General features: G+C 45.8%; 1 protein-coding gene across 1 annotated transcript in view; it reads right to left on the minus strand.

The window, feature by feature from the left end:
• Nucleotides 1–8,895: 8,895 nt before the first annotated feature.
• The window catches only part of CHAT (choline O-acetyltransferase), a gene marked incomplete at both ends in the record, with an annotated part of 46,552 nt that continues 35,391 nt past the window's right edge, over nt 8,896–20,056 (minus strand). The window contains 5 exons of the mRNA XM_081243202.1: nt 8,896–9,165; nt 10,899–11,036; nt 15,922–15,984; nt 16,139–16,280; nt 19,240–19,362. Coding sequence (XP_081099328.1) covers nt 8,896–9,165; nt 10,899–11,036; nt 15,922–15,984; nt 16,139–16,280; nt 19,240–19,362 — 736 coding nt within the window. The remainder of the gene's footprint in view (nt 9,166–10,898; nt 11,037–15,921; nt 15,985–16,138; nt 16,281–19,239; nt 19,363–20,056) is intronic.

The raw sequence follows: 20,056 nt of genomic DNA on the forward strand, positions 1-20,056 counted from the left end.
GGCCAGGCCTCCTGCTGGGGCTACGGGGCAATACACACTGCTAGGCAACTGCTTTTCAGGCCCTTGGAAATGGGTGTAGTCGTGCGTGGGTGGGCGGGGCCATGGAGGGTGGGCATGGAGCTCGAAGATCCCCTGCACCCCAAGTCCTCTGCCAAGTGCCTGGCGTAGGGACTGGGGGTGAGGAGTCTCCCTTCTTGAATGCCTGCACGAACTACCGTGTGCCCGCTGCTGGGGTGCAAAAAGGCCACTTGCTCTCGTAAGTGGCGCAGCCCGGTAAACACAGAATTTCAACTTGGTATGGCAAGTGTTAATGATAAATAACAACAATAGCCAGCGTTTACAGCTAGTTACAGAAAGTATGCGTCAGGCGACAAGCTAAGCACCTTCCATGTTATCTCGTTTAATCATTTTACCGTTTCTATGAAATAGGTTGTAATTTGTATTTACAAAACTGAGTGTCAGAGGTGCCAAGTAACCTTCCCAGGCAAGTCAGGCGTGTAGCATGGATTGGAAACCTTTGTAAGGTATGCATAGATGTCTTTTTATTTATCTTGCCTGGGGTTTGTTGGGACTCTTAAAACTTTGAATTTAAATCCTTCACCTGTTTTCGGAAAATTTTGAGCCATTATCTATTCACATATTGCTTCTGTCCCATTTTCTCACTTTCCAGGGACTCCAGTTAAATGTATGTTAGACTTTCTCAATGTATTCTCACTGTATTCCTGCTGTATTCTTCGCACAGTCTCTTCTCTCCTGTGTTTTTCTCTCTTTCTTTCTTCCATGCTTCTTTTGGGATTGTATGTATGTGTGTATTCATGGATTGATTGATTGACTCATTCATTCATTCATTTTTACCTGTAATCCATTTTACTAATTTTTCTGCAGTTGTGTCTTAAATACTATCAAAGCCATTAATCTGGTTATTTCAGTTATTTATTTTTCAATTCAAGAATTTTAGTTTGGTCCCTTTTCAAATTTGCTGTGCCACTTTTTATAGAGTTCAGTTTCTTGCCAAGTTTTTCAGTTTGGTTTTATCTTCTTGATCATAGTAAAAATACTTGTTTTATAGTCTGTGTTTGGGAATTCCACTCTCTGGAGACCCCATGTGTCTGTTTCTGTTGTTATTTCTGCTAGTTTCTGTCATTTTGTCTTGTCTCCTAGAGTGCTTGGCTTACTTTAATTGTGTACTGGACATTGTACTGGAAAAATTATTTGTAGAAATAATTTGAGGCCAAGAAAGATGTTATTTTCTCTATAGATGACTTTATTTTTCACTTCTTGCCAGGTCCTGGTGGCACCAGCAACCCAGGATCATCTTAATACAATTTCAGGGCTTGAGATTTTCTGAGCCATCCAGATGGCCTGAAACTGGGCTGCAGTCCATGTGGAGGTTGGTTTATTTATATTTTTTTCCTCATTTCTGTGGTGCAGGCTTTTTGGATCCTAGCCCAATGAGGATTGTAGATTACCAGGGTTCCCCCCCTTGGTGGTGTTAGGCTCCAATTTTTGTAAGCCTAACTCTGTAAACTCCAAATTGCATCTCATCTTCTAGGTTGCCTATTCAATATCACTAGATATTTCCAGAGAAAAAGTATCTCCAGTGCTATGCTCTTCCTGATCTTAATCCAGTTAGCTCTTTTCTGATTTTCAAGAAGATTTTAAAAAACATATGTGACAGATTTTTAAAGATGTCTTATGTAGGAAGCGTAGTCTGAATTAAACTACTCTACCGTTATCAGAAACAGAAGTTCATCCATTGAGAATTTCGCCAGAGTTGCACTGAATCTAGAAATCGATTTGGGGAAAACTGAATCTTTCTGACGCCTTCCTATTTATTATATTGAAATACCTCTCCTTTATTTAGATCTTCTTCAATGTCTTTAAGTATAGTTTATTATTATCTGTGCATGGCTCTGCATGTCTTTTGTTAAATTTATTGCAAGTTTCTATTGTAAGTCGTGTATTTCTCATTGTGATTCTATTGCTGTATAAAATGAAGTTGACTTTATATATTGATTTTATATAAGCTACCTTGACCGTTTCTTATGATTTCTATTAATTGTAGATTCTTTTGGGTTTCCTATGTAGACAATCACATTGTCTACAAACAATGATAATTTTATTTACTTGAGTAAGCCTTTCTTTTTTCCTTCTTATTGGACAGGCTAGAACCTCTAGTGAAATGATGAATAGAAGTGATAATACTGCCTATTGTCTCCTTACCCTGATTTTATTTTAGTTTTATTTTTTAAATATTTATTTATTTATTTTTGGCTGCGTCGGGTCTTAGCTGTGGCACACGGGCTTCTCTCTAGTTGTGGCACGCGGGCTCTAGCGTGCATGGGCTTAGTTGCCCCACGCATGTGGGATCTCAGTTCCCCGACCAGGGATTGAACCCAGGTCCCCTGCATTGGAAGGCGGATTCTTAACCACTGGGCTACCAGGGAAGTCCCCTTACCCTGATTTTAAAGGATAGAAAACATTTCCAATATTTCCCTATTTAGGATGATGTATATTGTATGTTTTTATAGATCTTTGTCAAGCTAAGTTCTTTTCTAATTCCATTTTACTATGAGTTTTTTAAAATTATGAATGACTGTTGAATTTTTTGAATGTATTTTAGTGATTTTAATGATTAGAATGATCCTATTATTTTTATTTTTTAGGCTGTTAATGAGTAAATGACATTTAGATATCTTCTGATATTAAAATACTTTGCATTCTTAGATAAACCTGAATTGATCATGGGTGTATTATTTCTTTTATATTCTGTTAGAATTTGTTTGCTAGTATTTCATTTAGGATTTTTGGATACACATGCATGAGTTAAATGGGCCTGTAGTTTTTCTTTATCGTATGTCCTAGTCTGGTTTGGATATTAAAGTTACACTGGCTTCAGAGAATAAATAAGGGAGTATAGAAGAAGAGGGAATATCCCTTTATTTATTTTGTATACAACTGAAATGAGCACTTCTTAGAATGTTTGGTAGAACATGCCTATAAAATTTAATGTTCTTGACACCCCCCTTTTTTCCCCTGAGTGGGAAGACTTTAAATTATCACTTTGGTTTAAGATTTATAAGACTATCCAGAAATTATATTTCTTCTTACATCAGTTTTAGTCAATTATATTTTTCTAAGAATTTTTCTGTTTTTAATCTGTTTTTAAATTTATTGCCATAAAGTGGTTGATGTGTTTTTGTTATCCTTTTATCATCTACTTTATTGTAGTTATGTCAGCTTTTTATTCATAATATTATTTATTTCTGAACTTCTCTTTTTATTTTATTGGTTTTACCAGAGACTTGTCTATTTTGTTAGCCTTTTCAAAGAATCAACTTTTCCTTTATTTAGCTTCTCTATTGTTTTTTGCTTTCTCTTTCACTGAGAGCTGTTTTTATGTTTATTACTTTCTTTGAGCTTACTGTTCCTTCTGCTTTCTTTGAGTCTATTGTTTGGTCCTTTTTTCTCACTTTTAAAGTTACACTTAGCTCATCAATCTTGAGTCTTTCCTCTTTTCTGATGTAAGTATAAATTTCCCTCAAAGCATCACTTTTGCTGTATCCCAGAGGTTTTGATATGCAGTATCTTTATTAACATCCTGCTCTAAGTATTTTAAAATTTCCATTATTATCTCTTTTTTGACCATGAGTTTTAGAATGGTGTGTTTTCTGGATTTTGTAATATTCTTAGTCATTTTCTCTTTGAATAGTGCTTTCCTCCCACTGTATCTAATCTCTCCCTTGTGAACTTCTATATGTATCTCTCCTGCATTTTTATTTTTTTAATAATGTTAAACACATCTATGTCATGTCTTCTCTTTGAGTCATCTCTTTTCTCCAGCCTTTGTGATATTATTCACCTGTTTCTTTTATCTGCTGCTTTCCCTCCTGTGAGCCATTTCTTGTGCTGTTTGTATTTTTTGACTGTGAGCTCATTTTTTTTTTTTTTTTTTTTTTTTGCGGTACGCAGGCCTTTCACCGTTGTGGCCTCTCCCGTTGCGGAGCACAGGCTCCGGACGCGCAGGCTCAGCGGCTATGGCTCACGGGCCCAGCCATTCTGCGGCATGTGGGATCTTCCCGGACCGGGGCACGAACCCGTGTCCCCTTCATCGGCAGGCGGACTCTCAACCACTGCGCCACCAGGGAAGCCCTGAGCTCATTTTTAATGGAGTGTTTTCCCCCTGGGGGTTTGGTGTGTCCAGGGTTGTGGAGAGTGGTTTTGTACTTGATTCTGCTGAGGCCCTTCGGATCTTACTAACCCAGGCAATTTAAATAAATTATTGGCTTGAATTACTGCTTTACAGATAAGGTGTATACATTCAGGTTCTACATCCACATGTGGCATAAGATTATAATTAAATTTCTCATGGATGTCTTTTTTCCACCATCTGCAGCCCTGAGTGAATGGCATGGTTCCTTAATGTTCCCCTGGGCTGATGGGAAGAGTGTTTCTAGTCCTTTTTTAAAAAGTATTGGGACACCCCTCTGAGGTTCTGGTTTTGTGAGGGATGTGTAGCTGTATCTCCCACCTTGGCTGGGCTGAGGTTATGTCCTGTCAACTTGCAGGGGTAGAAAAGCCCACTGTCAACCACTGGAGTCTGTGTCTGGTCCGACATAGCTTTAGCTCCCGCTCACTGCTCTGTTTTGAACAGCTTTTTTTTCTGGAATGTGGGGATTTATTTTCTTTCTTTTGAACTTGACTATATGTTTAAAATTTCCTTCCTCTTTGTGTGTATGTTTTTATAGGTAGAAGGGGCCCTTCTGTATCAGCTCAGCCTGCCATTTTGCAGCTCCTTAAATGTAAGAAATAGAGACCAAGGACAGAATCCTGGGGTCCAATGATATAAAAGGAACAGAAATAGGAAGTGAAATCCCACAAGGAGATGAAAGAAGCAGTAAGAAAAGAACAAGGAGACAGCTGGTCCTTAGGAAACGAGGGAGAACAGGGCTTTGAGAAAGGTGAGGCCAGCTTTTCCCCCAGATGCCATACTGTTCATCCTGCAGACTCAAGAGGCCTCTTTGGAAAGAAAACTCAGAGAAACATAAAAGCAGGGAGACTGCCTGAATTTATAAAGGGAAACCAAGGTACTGGTTCTCTCTCTACCCCCAAGAAGAACTGCTTAGGGATAATTTGGAAGCTCGTGGTTGCTCTTGTGAACCTAGGAAGGACTCCTCCTTACATTTTTACCTGAATGTACCGATGGCTACCTCTCAGGACCTTCAGAGACAACAAGGAGGGGGTGGCATTATTTTGCATGTTGGGGGTTGGCTTGCCTGTTGGTACTCTTCTCTATCACCTATATCTTGTTATTTTGGGGCCACGTGTGATATATGTGATCAATAAGAGCAAACCCACATTACTTTCCTCCTGTTCCTTCCTATCCCCTCCATTGTTCCTGGAATGTTCTTAGCCATTGTCTTTTTGGATAATGCTTTTCTGCATCCCAGTCACACAAATTCATACATTTTAAGGTTCGATTTGGGCTTCTATTTGAAGGAATCTCAGTTCTGGTTCTGTGGATCCTTGGGGCTGTGGAGGGGATGTTGCAGCTGGGAATATACCTGTGCAGGATGCAGGGCCGTGCAGGGTGCAGGAACCTGTGTGCACATGTACCTATGAGCCTGCAGTAAGGATGTTAAGTTTTTACATCACTTCTAAGTTTTCGAACAGTGACCATCTTCTGTCATCTTGCTACAACCCTGGAAATGGGTAGTGCTGATATCAACATCCCCATTTTACAGGTGAGGGAACTGAGGTGAAAGTGACATCCCCAAAGTCACTCTGTCTCTAACAGCAAGCTAGAGATAGAGCTGGGGCTCCAGTTTAGGCATCCCACCTCTGAGCCTGATCTTCATTCTGCTTATGCATGTTCGTGCAGGCTTAAGTGGAAACACCCATCTCTACACCCAGGTTTCTGCCAACCTGATCACAAACATCCCGTGAAGCCTCTCTGACCCTCATCCCCACCCTGTGGTGGCATGCCACACACTAGGAGAGACTAAGTTCCTTCCTCCCTTTTCTCTCCCAACCCCTGTCTTTTAGACATCTGCCACTGCTGCTGTCAGAACTCAGAGGCGAATGAATTGTTGACCCAGCTCACAGAATTTACTACAGAATTTTTATAGCATTTCTGGGTAGAAACAATAGCCAACACCGTCTTTCTTGGCATTACTTTTTATTGAATACAGACTTACAGTCTTTAAATAATTTGAATATAGTGCTTTCAATATACAGTTCTTTAGTCATACATATATTTCTTTAGAGCACAAAACTGTAACCGAAAATTGAAAGGCTATAAATACACATGTACATATCGCCATAAATCTAGAACTATTTTATAAAAATAGAACTCAAATATCAACTTTATATATTTTGGAAACTTAGCAATATTGTAAGGTGGCCACATTCATTTTTATTATGCATCACTGTCCCCCAAATGTCTGTCCCCAAGTTTCATTTTCCATCCCTTTGGGGACACTTGGAACAGTCTCCTTTACCAGAGTCCCCACAGAGATGCCCATGGCCATGGCTCAGCATTGCCTTTACATAAAGGCTCAGTGCACCCACCTGTTCTTGGAGGGGGAAGACCAGCTTCCAGCCCCTTCCTCAGAGGGAGGAGGTGTTCCCTCCAGCCAAACGTCTGCCATCCACACATGGCTTATATCTGAATATACAGAGTCAGGTTCCTTTCCCTATGCTCAGAGGATGGCAGATATGAGTTTGGTTGTGTCAAATCAGTGTAGAAAGGTTGAAACAAACATCACCTGAACAATGCCTGCTGGGGTAACATCATCCTGACAGCGGGCACCAGTGCCCACCTGCTTGTGGAAAGCCCTTTACACACGTGATATACAATCCTGACAACCTCACAAGGCTGGGACACTCTTTTCCCCATTTGATGATGGAGGCGATTGAGTCTCTGGGCTTTTAAGTTTCTTGGCCAAGGTCAGTGGGGCTGCCTGATCCCCAAACCAGAGTTCTCTGCCTGCCCAGAAATCCATGGAGAGAAACCAGAAGAGAACTCAGATCTTCACTGTGATCATTTGATGAGAACAGATAAGTGGCTTTGGGTCAACCTACGGAAGGTGGACAGCAGTTCCCCAAGCATTCGCAGAACTCTTGGGCTGCACCTTTCCAGGGGGAGCAGGAAGGTGGATGTGTGAGGGAAGGAGCATGGACCTATAGACCAATAATTTTGAAGGGCAGTGCCAGAATCTCCCAGATCATCCAATAGAAATCCTCAATCTAAAACCAGGGGTTTAAGGAATTCACTACATTGGGCTGTTTGTGTTACAAAGAGCCCTGTAAAGGTGAAAATGCCCGTCCCATCTCAGACCTGCCGGCTTCCGTACAGGTCAAAGTGCAGAGAGTTGGCACTGTGGTCTGAAGAAGGGACACGTGCAGGGTCCCTGGGCCAGTGTGCAGGGCTCAGAGTGATACAGAGCAGGATGGGCAGGGGCAGGGAGGCTTTTCCAGAAAACCCCTCAGGGAGCATGGCAGAACTCAGTGTGATGGGAGCCCAGTTCTGCACCTCCTCTGGACAGAGGCAGGCTGCCTCAGCTATTTGCAGTTTTGATTTTTCTGGTTGCTTTCCCATAAAACTATGCCCCAGCAGAAAGTGCCTCTCACATCTCCTCCATGAGCACAGCCCCCCCAGACAATCTCACCTCGGCTCTGTGGACTGTCTGCCCCTCTGTCAGGGCTGGCTCTCCATGTGGCCATTCCCTTCTCCCAACCCCACTCTCTGCCAGCTGTGCCCTCAGCCCCCAGGCCAGTGGAGAGCCCTGCTCTGGGCTCCTCCACACGAGTTTTAGGCAGAATCCCTAGATAACATCCTCCACATAAAGGAGCCCAGCTGTCCAAGGGTGCCCTGCTTAGGCCGCTGAGATCATATTTTGAAATTAACGTCACAGCGGTTTTCTTAAAAGCCTCTCTTAAGAATGAACGGAACAAAACAAATAAACAACAGCAGCAGAAAACCCCCGAAGCATCCCTCTCTCCTCTAAAAGACAGATCACTTATCAGGGCATGTTTCTTGTGAAGGCGGGTGGGAACGCAACCAGAAAAAATGCAAGTGGCAGGATCCCTGGGGAAGTGGTCCCCGCCACGTCCCCGGGGAAAGCAGGGAGCAGCAGCTACTCCAGGGCAATGGTAGACCATTTCTTTTCCCTTTTAGACTAGCCGGACCAGATTTTTTGAACTCAATGGAAAGCTGCTTCCGGGAGGCAAAAGGAGAAATGTGTCTGCAGGCCCAGATCATTATATTTTAAATTAACTTGTGCTCTGTGTATGTGTGTGTGTGTGTGTGTGTGTGTGTGTGTGCGTATGTCGGGGGGTGGGTTAGTGCTTACAGGACTGTGTGTCTCGGGGCAGGTCACTCTGAATGCCGTGATCAGACTGCTTTGAATCTGAAAACAAAGCCCCCTACTCCTCCCAAAAAGACACAAGGTAATGACCTGGAGTTAGCCTCTTCCTTTGTGGTTCATTTGGGTACATTGCACATAATAAGGTGACTCTTCCGTTGGGCAAAAACATCACCTGGACACGCTAGGTCCTGCTGGGAAGCAAACCAATATTAAGCTTCCATGGCCATGGAGGGAAGTCAGTGGTGCCTTCCCCATCTCGCCCAGGCCACCTCCGGGCCAGGCTGGTTTTATATCCCAGTGTGCAGGCCTGAGGGCACCTTGATCAATAATGACGATTCCCATTCATCAGGAGGGACGCTTTCCTCCTAACATCCAGCTTTGTGTGATACCTCAGTGTGGTCTGTGTGTTGGGTCCAGAGTTACAGGGGAGCTACAGAAAGCTGGGGTAAGTGTTGGGACAGGGGTTCGGCAGGGTCTGGCAGCTGCAGAATGCTGCGTTTGAGGAGGTGAAACCTAGTGGCAGCAGTCAAGGTTGGTGCCCCTGGCTGGGCCTCGTTACTTTTTCCTTTGTCGTCAGTGGCTTGCCCGTGGCACACGGTGGCCCACTGCAGAGGCCTCTCATTTCAATGAGGCTTTCTTCCACAGCTTTTGCAAACTTGGTTGAAGAGGTCTCTTTGCAGCCATGGAAGCTGGAGATGCAGAAAAGGATGCTCTCTGGCTGGGGGTTGTAGCAGGCGCCATAGCCATTAGGTACCACAGGACCATAGCAGCAAAACATCTCCATGGTGGTGGGCACCTGGGGAAGAGGACAGGTCAGAAGCTGCTTGTTCTGAAAGTCTGCTATAAAGCATGGCGTTCCAACAACCCAGGGGCCTCGATGGGATATTTGCTTCTCTTTGACTATTTTCCACCTGGGTGTTTGACTGAATTAACCACATCAACTGATTGCTTCATCATGGATGGCCACAGCCAGAGTCATCAAAACAAACCCATCTAACTGCATGAAATCAGAAGAAGAAGGGCCATAAGGCCCTCCCTGGTGTGAAATCTGCTCTACTTGTGAAGTCAGAAGCTCCCAGAGTGACCTGGTGCTGGGTCTCAGCCGAGTCTCTCCTTCACCTGGGGGCTGTTTGAATCACCGAGGCAATCAGAGCAATTTACTAAATGGTACCCTGGTGGCACCCAACAGTTAGATGGCTTCCCAGAGGGAGTAATTTATGAACTGGAGGAAATCTGGCTCGTCTTCTCTGTCGATTTTTCCCACATCCTTAATTACTGTCAGTATTGCCTGGCTGGTCTGATTTTCTCCCCACAGCCTGGCCACGCACAATTACCCAGCACTGGGCGTTTCAAAGATTGCCATCAACTGGAGTTTTAGTTATGTACCTGATATGTTTTGAATTCAGAGGGCAGAGATTTTGTAACTTGGATCACAAACCAAGAAAGTGTTTCTGAAGGCATTCAAGCCATAAATGTTCATTCCAGTTGGAAAAAAGAGTCACCACACCCTAAATTAATTTTATTAGCTGGCTTTAGAGGGAAAATAGAGCACATTCTTGAGCAGGTGCAGGGTGGGGTTTGCTTTCAACCCACAGGCTCTGTGTGCTCAGGCCTTCAGAAATGACACTGGCCATTTTAATGGGGCAGAACAAACCATTAGTCTTGCTAATAGAGTCACCTCATTGTCAGATAAATTTGCCGTGTAACAGCCGAAGGCCATAAAGCCATTCCGAAGCACTTTTTGCCCATGGATGGTTTCCTGAAGAATTTATGTTGCTGTGTTCTGCCCTCGTTTATTCGTGTCTGCAAGCTCACTGCCATAATGCCAAAATGAAATTACTGAGTGGGCTTTTATCCTCAAACACAACTTTATCAGCCCTTTTTATTGCCCACGTCCAGCTTTTCGCAGATGAGGTGGAGTTTTAGTAAATTGACATTCGCAGGGGGTGGGGGTGGGGGGAATAGGTAATTTCTCCCCTAAATGGCTGCCTTTCTCTAATGGATTGCATTCTGTTTTTGTGTCAGTGGTTCTCCAACAGAACAAGCCTGTAGCACTGGTTAGGAGATGCTGGGCCAGCAGTGGCCCCTTAGAATAATGGCTGTGACTTGTTTGGAGGACCCTGTCCATGCCAGGCGCTGTGCTGGGCTTTCCACTGATATTGTCGCATCTGGTTGAGCCAGGACTTTGCTGTGGGCCTGTCGGGCTTCAGAGCCTGTGGTCACCATGGTGGAACACCACGTCTCAGGCAACATTGGAAGGAGTAAGCATAATGGTTAGGGCACCAGAATGGGTATTCTCCCATCCTGCCCACCTCTGCTAAGGTGGCATTCATGATTATGCCCATTTAGGAGGTGGGGAGACCTGCACTCTGAGCATTCAGGTCCTTCTGCTGAAGGCCACACAGCTCACTGGAAGCAGAGCCAGGACTTGCCTGACTCTAAGCAGTGGGCTGTAGACACCGAGCTCTTTAGAGAGCCCACTGCTTCCACTAAGTGGCTTCTTGGGTGACGGCCGTGCTAGGGCTGTACCTGGCTGGTGGAGAGGACAAACCGGTTGCTCATCAGGTATGTTTCATCCGTGAACATCTCGGGCAGTTCCTTGCACACTTCCCGAGCCAGCTCCTGCAGCCCCAGCAGGTGGTTGTCAATGGCCATCCCTGTTATGGCCTGGGTAGTTGGGGACAAAGAACAGGACATGAGACATGGACTCTCCCTCCTCCCCTCCTCTCTAGTCCGCAGTGCTAAAGGGGACTCTAACTGCTCTCGCCTACCCAGTTCTTGCTGCAGACCACGTGTGTGGGTGACCGCCCAGGACCGACCACTGTACTACATGGCCTCTGCTCCTTGGGCCCTTGTGCATTTCTACGTACACAGGATGAGCCAGAGCAGGTTGGGTTCTAACACGAGGATGCCTGAGTTAAAAGTCAGTGAGTCTGAGTCCTCCCAACAGCATGGTCCCTGCTGGTGTTCACTGTGTATAACTACTTCGTGCTTTAAGTGGAGAGAGTGGGGTCGGCTGGGCCATCCCCAGTGCCTTCTCAGGTAGGGCAGGAATCTGGGTAGGAGCACGGGTGCTGGGCCCCATCCAAGCATGGGGAGGGGTGCCCCGGGCTGTCACTGGACAGACTCTCACCACAACCAACACTTCATACTCCAGCAGGAGCCCAAGGAATGAGGGGTAGAGAGCACTGAGGTCTGTTCCTGAGTCTTGGCTGCTGTTTCGTAGGCTCAGAATCAATTCAACTAAACTGGATTCGTAACCTAAGAATAATTTTGAGACAGGAACTAGACAGCTTAGCAGAGGCTCAGCTCACATTTTCAAGGGCTTTTGGATGAAGAAAGGGTTTTCCTTTTTGTCACAGGTATTTGAACTCTTAACAAAGGATAAAAGAGGGACTTTCCTGGCAGTCCAGTGATTACGACTTTGCCTTCCAATGCAGGGGGTGCGGGTTCAGTCCCTGGTCGGGGAGCTAAAATCCCACATGCCTTGCGGCCAAAAAACCAAAACATAAAACAGAAGCAATATTGTAACTAATTCAATAAAGACTAAAAATGGTCCATATCAAAAAAATCTTTTTAAAAAAGGGCAGGTAAGAGAATAGCAGTGGAAGCAGTGGTAAGAGAATTTCTATGTAGGAGGAGCCCAGGGGTGGTGGTGGTGTGGCTGCAAGTGTGGCAGTGAGGCCAGGGCACTCACTCTTCATATTCCCCACTGGAGGCTGCATGTGTAGCACGCACATGGGTTTTGCTTGGATTACATGCTTATTTGGGGCAATTTGGGGGGCTGATGGAGACATGGGGGCCACATCTGGCCTCTCGTATTAACCTCTGGATCAACATCAGGGTATTTGTGAGTAACTCTTGGGGGTTTCACGGTTACATAAGATGGCCACTTAGCTGTTAACCCCCTACCTAGGAGGAAACCTCCCATCACAATGAACTTTGTTCAGGTTTACAAGTCACGTTTTGGAATTTGACAGCTGTTTTCTTTCAGTTGACAATGAATGCATAAAGATGACTCAGAGGCCCCAGTCTCTCCAAATGCCCCTAATTATGGGCTGAAAAGACATGTTATACAACCACCACTCACTTTAGACATGCCCCCTTAGGACAGAGGGGAAGAACTGTGAGACAGACCAGCTATGAAGTAGATGCACTTTTAATTTCTCTGGTTGCCTCTGTTTAATGACTGATTTGTGTAGATCTATCAAAGCAGCTACTCTGTGCAGCAGCCAATCTACCCCTGTTTTCACCATCTCTGAAGTCACTGTAGCAACTGGGGTTGATTTAACAGGTTGTTTGGATCAGAGCCATGAGTAGTAATGAGTAAAATGACTCGGCATTCAGTCTTTCGTTCATTCAAGGGATCTTAATTGAGTACCTACTATGTGCCTGAGCAGCTGCTAGAGAACAAAGCAGTCACAGACTCAGCCTCACGGAGGCTTAGGTGTGATGGGAGACAGATGTTAACCAACCATACAAATAAGCTTGTGATCATAAACTGAGTAAATGCTAGGAAGGAAAAGCATAAGGTGCTGTGAGAGTATGTGATAGCGAGTCTATATCACATTTGCTTCTTTCCCTGGAATTTCCTTTCTCCACTACCACTACCAAATATACTTGCCAGATACCTGGAGGTTTCCTGACTTCCTTCCTCTGTCCCTTACCCTGCACGGCCAACCAGGTACCAGATTTACCTACAAAGCATCTTTATAGCTCTCCTCTTCCCATCCCTTGTCTCTTTTACGTAGTCGTTTTCACCAACTTAAAATAGTTAAAACAACAGAAGCCTATGGCAATGTTTTGGAGGATATTTTTCTAAATTTTTCATAAAAATTTAAATTATTATCAAAGTTGTATATTTATAGTTAAAAAAAAAAAACCCCAAGTAAGCCAAAGGCTTATGTCACTTTGCCAGCCCTGAGTCTCACTTCACAGAAGCAATCACTTGGAACCCTTTTAGCGACTGACTTTCTTAGTTCTAAACAACATGCTTAGACTGCCGTTACTGCATTTTTCAGTTTTCTTATTATAGAAGATGAAACTTCGGCTCTTTTATATCCCCACTCCCCAAATACACTTTCACTCTCCTATGCTCCCAAATAGAGTTACATTTGAACTCCTTGTTGCTTGATCAATATTCAGTGTTTACATGGTTATAATTATACAGGTACTCACAGCTGAGTCCTGTAGTGTATTAGGATTAGATTTCCTTTCTTATTCAGTTTTTTGTTTTCCCTAGAAATGACGATTTGTAAATAATTAAACTGTGATTTTCCCACTTGCTTACCTTTCTATGTATCTGCAACTAATTGATTCCAAAACCCTTAGCTGGAAGTGTAAAACTTCCCTTAATACATTAAAATGTATCAGGTAATTTATCAGTTTAATTTCTCCTTTCACTTCTTGCTTCTCTGTGGACCCTCTGTTCTCTGGGTCTGCTGAACAGCTGTCAACTTGGGATCTCCCTTTACTCTCATCCTCTTTCTCTACCTCTTTCTTGTGTTGAATCTTCTGATGTTTGAGCTTATGACTTTCCTTTTTGTGCTTTATTCTCTTACATTAGTGGTCTATATCCTCCAATAGTTTTACAAGAAAGAGAGCTTAATAAGTAAAAATTTTAAGACCTTATCTGTATAAAATGTCTTTATTCTAGCTTCAAATTTGATAGTTTAGCTGGGTATAGAATATGCATTAAAAATCATTTTCCCTTAGAATTTGAAGGCATTGTTTCAGTATCTTCCACCTCCCAGTGATGTTAAGCCCAATTATGTTTTTATTCCTGATCTTTGTATTTTTTTCCTCTCAAACTTTTTTTTTTCATACCAAGGAAATTGGACAACACTAAGGTCAAAAGAGGAACTGAGGGGCTAACTGCCTCTCATATAGATCATCAGTGAATCCTCTTCTTTTCAGCCCCACATGCACTCCTACTTTTGGTGGAGCCTCCAACACCTGAGGTTCTGCAGTGCACTTCACTGGGCTCCTGGGTCTCCCTCACTGTTTGCTTGGGTTTTAGCTTTCTCTGGTCTGCTAAGTCAGATGCCATCTGTTCTGCTTTCCAGCTCTGAAACTTTGTTCTCATCTCCTTTCTCATTCTCTTTGCTCTAGTGTATTTATGGCTTAAAAAAAAAAAACCCTTTGCTGATGCTTTTGAGGGTTTTAGAGGGAGTGACAGTGAACCCTTGTGTTCAGTTCGCCATGTTTGATCAGAAGTTTGTGTCTTCCTCTTCAACACCCCCTGCCCCTGCTCTACATCAGTCCTTTTACCAGCTCTCCCTAAACATTATATAGGTCCCTAATTCTGTCTCTTGGCAGACCACCCCACGCTCCAACCAGTCCTTCTACCTGGTCACCAGGGTAAGCTTTGTGACAGGGAAATCCAGCATCATGAGCTTTCCTGCTTTTCTGTCCTTTGCAAGCTGCACATACGGAACTATTTGCTTTTCCTCCAATATGTCTTATTCTCTCAAGACTCTTTGCCGTTGCATGTACTGTTCCCTTCTGGGGCCATCCTTCCCTTCTATACCCACCTGACAAGCACTTCTTCATGCAAGTCTCATATTAAGCACCACTTCCTCTGAAAAGTCTTCCTGGCTTTCCCAAGCAGAAGAAGGAGCTTGCTCCTCCATGTTCTCTGCTACTTCCTGAAGCACGTAAGGCCTCTTCTCCCAACTACACGGTACACTCCCCAAGCATAGGGCTTCATTTTTTATTTCCTAGTACCCAGGGCCTTGCCTGGCATAAAGCGGGAAAACAAAGGCTACCCACTGAACACATGACAGCAAGCTTGATTTTCCCCAAACAGAACAAACACTTAACTATTCCAAAGAAATCAGGGACCTAGCAACTGAATTACAGAAAAGCCTACATTGGCTAGTTCTAAAACCCAGATATGTGCTGTGCTTGCTTTCAAGTATATAGAGTGAAATCAGTCAAATCCTTTTCATAGATTATATGACCCTTCAAAGACTGTATCAGAATGATTTGCCATTAATACATTGACCACCAGCCCAAGTAGTAGCTTATTCTCTGTTTGTATGCACATGATGGCTTTGCAGTGCTAGAAAATACATTATTTCCCTAAACTAGGGAAACATTTCCCTTACAATTTTGATTTCACCGTTAACTTTCAGCAAATATTATTTTTTAATTCACAGGCAGTATAAATAAGTACATGGAGAATAAAAAGACAAAACCAGTCCTGAGTGGGAATAAATACCGCCTCACCTGAGATTGTGCCAAGTGTGCAAACCACCACACATCTGACTCTCTTGTATAAATTGTAAAGTGCTATACATGTTGGTGCTATTATTATTGTTGTTGTTGTTGTTGTTTCAAAGACCATTCGTTGTATTCTTGTAAAATCCGTGTATAAACCAGGAGTGGTGTGTTACCCAGGTTCTAAAAATAAGGAAGAGGAGGCTCTGAGAGGTGAGGTGCCCTCACCAAGTCGCTGCACAGGTCGTGGCCCGGCTGTCACCCAGAGCCCATGCCGAGGCCCCAGCTCTGGGCACAGCCCACAGTCCTGAGCTGAGACGAGGTCACTCACCATGACTGTGTACTCGGTCTGGGCTCGGATGGCATCCTTCAGGAGCAGTAGCTTCTCTGAATCCTGTAAATGGACCAGAGACACAGCGCATGGGGCTTTAAGAGGGTGCTCAGCGGCAGACAAGCTAAAGGAGCTGGTTGTCTCAGGGCCGAGAGGACAGGCGGTCCACAGCTGCCTCACTGGTCCCCCTGAGACTCCTCGGGCCAGCAGGACTTACCGGCATGGTGGCCGTGTGGTCAGTGATGGTTTTCACAAAACGCAGCGCCTCCAGAGTGGCTGATCGAATGTTGTCCACCCGTCCCTCGCGGAACCGACGGATGGACGCGCTCTCGTAGGTGGGCACGAGTCTCCTGTGGAGCCTGCACAGGATGAAGGAGGAATGGCAGACAGTGCTGCCTTCTCCGGGAGTCATAAATGCTGAAATAGCCTCGGCTGCCCTTACTTTTACAATCCTGCCTTCGCTCTGCACAGTATTTCATTTTAACGCTAATAGAATTCTGGAGGAGATTCCCCAAAGATGAATGTCGGGGAGCCTCGGATACGAAGAGCTGAGCACACTTTCCTGCGTGGGTGATATTGTGTGGATATAAAATAAGGAAGATGTGACTGGTAGTTTTTTTAAAGTCCCAGTCTGGTGGGAAACCTAGAGTTTTCTGTGAGATCCAATTAGTGTTTGATTAATAGCACAGCATGGACTAATTCATCATTCGCACTCTTGAGGGAATCCTGTTTTATTTAAAAACAATTCAAGCATGACCTATAGATCGAGGCAGGGAGGGGGCCTTAGTGGCCGTGGGTGTCAGCTTCTGCAGAGGCTCACCGTCCAGGGCCAGCAGGGCTTCCAAACAGACCCATGGGCACAAGGACTGTGTCTCTCGTCCCTCACGTCTGTGACCAGAAGAGCAGTGGCCGCTGTCCCCACCAGCCAGAGCAAGTCTCTTCCCCTTGCACACCAGGCTGGCACATGCCCTTCTCATCAGTCAGGAAAGTTGTTGGTGTTGGGGTCAGGGAGGGGAAAGACACAGAATTCAGAGAGGGGCAGTGACACCCCGAAGTCACACAGCAAGCTGGGGCCCTGTATCTTGGCCTTCTCGGGGCATGTCTCTCCCACCCTGGGTGAGCTCCAGGAGGAGGGAAGGCCGAGTCTGATTTGGCACAGTGCTTGGCACTGTATGGCTTGCCAAGCAAATGGCACTTTCTGTACACTCATGTCTCATTTCCCCAAGACTCTGGCAGGGAGCTCATTTCCTGTATCTCTCTAGCCCCTGGGGGCAAATGCCATGCCGAGCACAAAAGTAGATGCCATCACTGGCTGGTCGCTGATCACCCCCAATTTAGGTAGCTTCCAGGTTTCTGCTGAATCTAGGAGCAGATTAAAAAATATCTTTTTTGTTACAGCTGAAACTCTGAAGAATGCATTCCATGGGCAGCAGGTCGTATTTTGCCTATTCAATGAGCCTGGGAGCCTCTGGCCACATCTATTCCTGGCCATGTCCAGTGACAGCAAAGATCCCTGGAGGGTGGAGTTGGGAGGCTCTATGCAGTGTCCACCAGCCCCTCCGGGCTCTGGATCTGAAGCTCTGAAGTGCTTGCCAGGGGGGTACCAGTGCAGCAGTGTCCCCAGTTATGACACCAGCAGGACACTGACCTTGTGGCCCATTTTAGCCACATACCATCTGAGTATCAGAACGGCATTGATTGCAGTTCCAGAGGCCAGGTCCTGCCGGCGAGGTCTCCATGTCCTGGTGACGAGCACAGTCCTCGTGTGGGGTTATGTCAGCCTGACAGATGACAGAGTGGCTGCACTCCCTTCCCCATGAGTCACAGCCCCCTGCGTGGGACACTGGGCTCTGGGATGCCGCCTGCTCATTAGTGACTACACTCCTTGCCCCGGCTTTCTCCAAGGTCGCTTTTTGCCTCCCCTGGTTGCAAACCGAAAGCAGGTTCTGGTGGGGGCATAGTGCTATTTACTGCCCATGTCAGTTTATGAGCTATAGCTTCTGGAACGCTGAAACCAACAGGGGCCAGCCCTGTCTTGAGGAAGATCTACTTTGCATTTTACTTTTTGCCTCCTATAAGAGACCAGTTAGGCTCCCAACCCTGCCTTCAACCCTTACCTCCCTACGCTGCATCCCTTCCCCAACACACAGATACCATTAGAGAGATTTTTCTAAACCATACACCTCACTGTGCCACCCTGGGCTAAAACTCCTGCAGTGTCTTCTCATGTCTGTGACAGTCCCTGATGCCTACTCTGTCCCAGGCGTGCAAGATACCCAGAACATCATGCCTGGGGGAGACAGTCTAGAAAACAAAGTCAGCAAATCAATGAATAAGGGAGACCACATGGATAATGACTGCCATGAAGGAAAAAGAGCACAATGTGCTGTGACAGAGAACTGGGTGGCAAGGAGCCCCGAGGTGGCCTCTGAGGGCTGGCACCTGGGCTGAGACCTGAGCAGTGGGAAGGAGCTGGTATGTGAAGAGCAGTGGTGACAGGTGGGTGGGCAGAGCCAGAGCCACAGCAAAGATCTGCAGGTGGAAGAGAGCTTGGGGGCAGGGCCCCAGGGAAGGCTGGTTCACAGGGAGCCCTTCAGGGAGCTGGACTTTGTTCTAAGCGTGAAGGGAAACACGGTAGGTGATAAAGACTGATTTGCATATTTCAAAGTTCATGCTTCATGAAGACAGGATTAGAGGGGACAAGAGTGGAAGCAGAGACCCCCAGGGGCATGCTACAGTTGACTAAGCACTAGATGACGGGGGCTTGGGAGGGGCCGATGGCAGTGGAGGTGAAGGAAAGAGGATGGAGGGTAGACATTTGGAGGAGGATTGACATGGGGATGAGGGGAATGAGAGACAGAGACAAATCAAGCCCCAAATCTTTGACTTGACCCCCTTGCCAGGGCGGGCAGGGTGGGGATGCTAGTTCCGTTTCCTTATCAAGGCCAGGAAAAGTGGAGAGGAACAGGTCACAATTATACAGGGACCCAGGTGGGCTGGGTGAGATCAGCAGGAGAAGCAGCCTCCCTATCTGACGTCCTCATCACCTGCCTGGCCCTTGTGAGTTCTGCGTTCCTCCCCTGTGAGCTCTGTGCCCCTGGGCCATCGCTTGCCCGCTCCTTGACTGCAATATCCTTCTTTTCATTTCTGAGGTTGGACTCACACTTTGAAACCCAGTTAGGTGACACCTCCTTCCATGCAGCCTGCCCTGATCATACCCCCTTCCTCTAGGCCCACAGAAAGTCATCTCTCCCTCCAAGATGCTTCTAGACTCTAGAGTAGCTTGTCAGTCAGCCCACCTTGGCAGGCTGTACTTACCTATAGAAGGCCAGCTGGAGGGCCACCTGAATAAAGGCATCGGGGCTGCATTTCTGCTGCTTAATGAATGTTTTCCCATAGTCATCAAATTTATAAACGGTGAAGTCGAGATTCTTTACTATTCTGTGGAAGAAAAAGAAAAGATGCATTCATCGCATGCAAAATAGAATGCACTCACCACAGGGTCTAACGAAGTTTCTTGATCCTGTTCTATGTCCCAGCACGCTAGATATCCAGTGCACTGTCAGAGACAGGCCTTGACATTTGGAAGTGGCAGAAGGCATGCCAAGCAGGGTGACTCTGAGCTAAAGGTGAGGCTTGGCTGGGTAGTGGCCCTGCTCTGGGGGTAGGGGAGGTGGGCCTGGCTGCAGGGAATGACACGGAAGCACAAGGGACATTTGCATGGGCAGGCCCACAAACAAAGTCCTAAAACTTCATTGCCTACAGAAGGCGGCCTGAAACAAGCCACGCGTTCGATCTGTTTGGGAAGGTGTGTCCAGCATCCCTATGGACTCTTTTGGTATCCCGACCATCCTGCCAGACCTGCAAATCCCCTATGTCCAGGGAAAAGCCCGTTTCTCTGACGGCTGCAAGCAGCATCTCCTCACTGAGACTCGTCCCTGTTGTGCTATGGAAGAAAGGCCTGGAGCCCGGCCACTGGTCACGGTCACCACAGCAAGAGCTGCTCATCTGGGCTTTGCTGGTGACTGAAAACCCATTGTACCCAGACAGGGCTGCTGAGCCTCCCCTGACATGCATAGGTCTTTGCTGCTCACGAATCATTGTCAGAGAAGCAGGAAGAGTCCCTGAGTCCACA

This window comes from Mesoplodon bidens (assembly GCF_964165515.1).
Source record: "Mesoplodon bidens genome assembly, chromosome: 1".
NCBI classification, from domain to species: Eukaryota; Metazoa; Chordata; class Mammalia; order Artiodactyla; family Ziphiidae; genus Mesoplodon; species Mesoplodon bidens.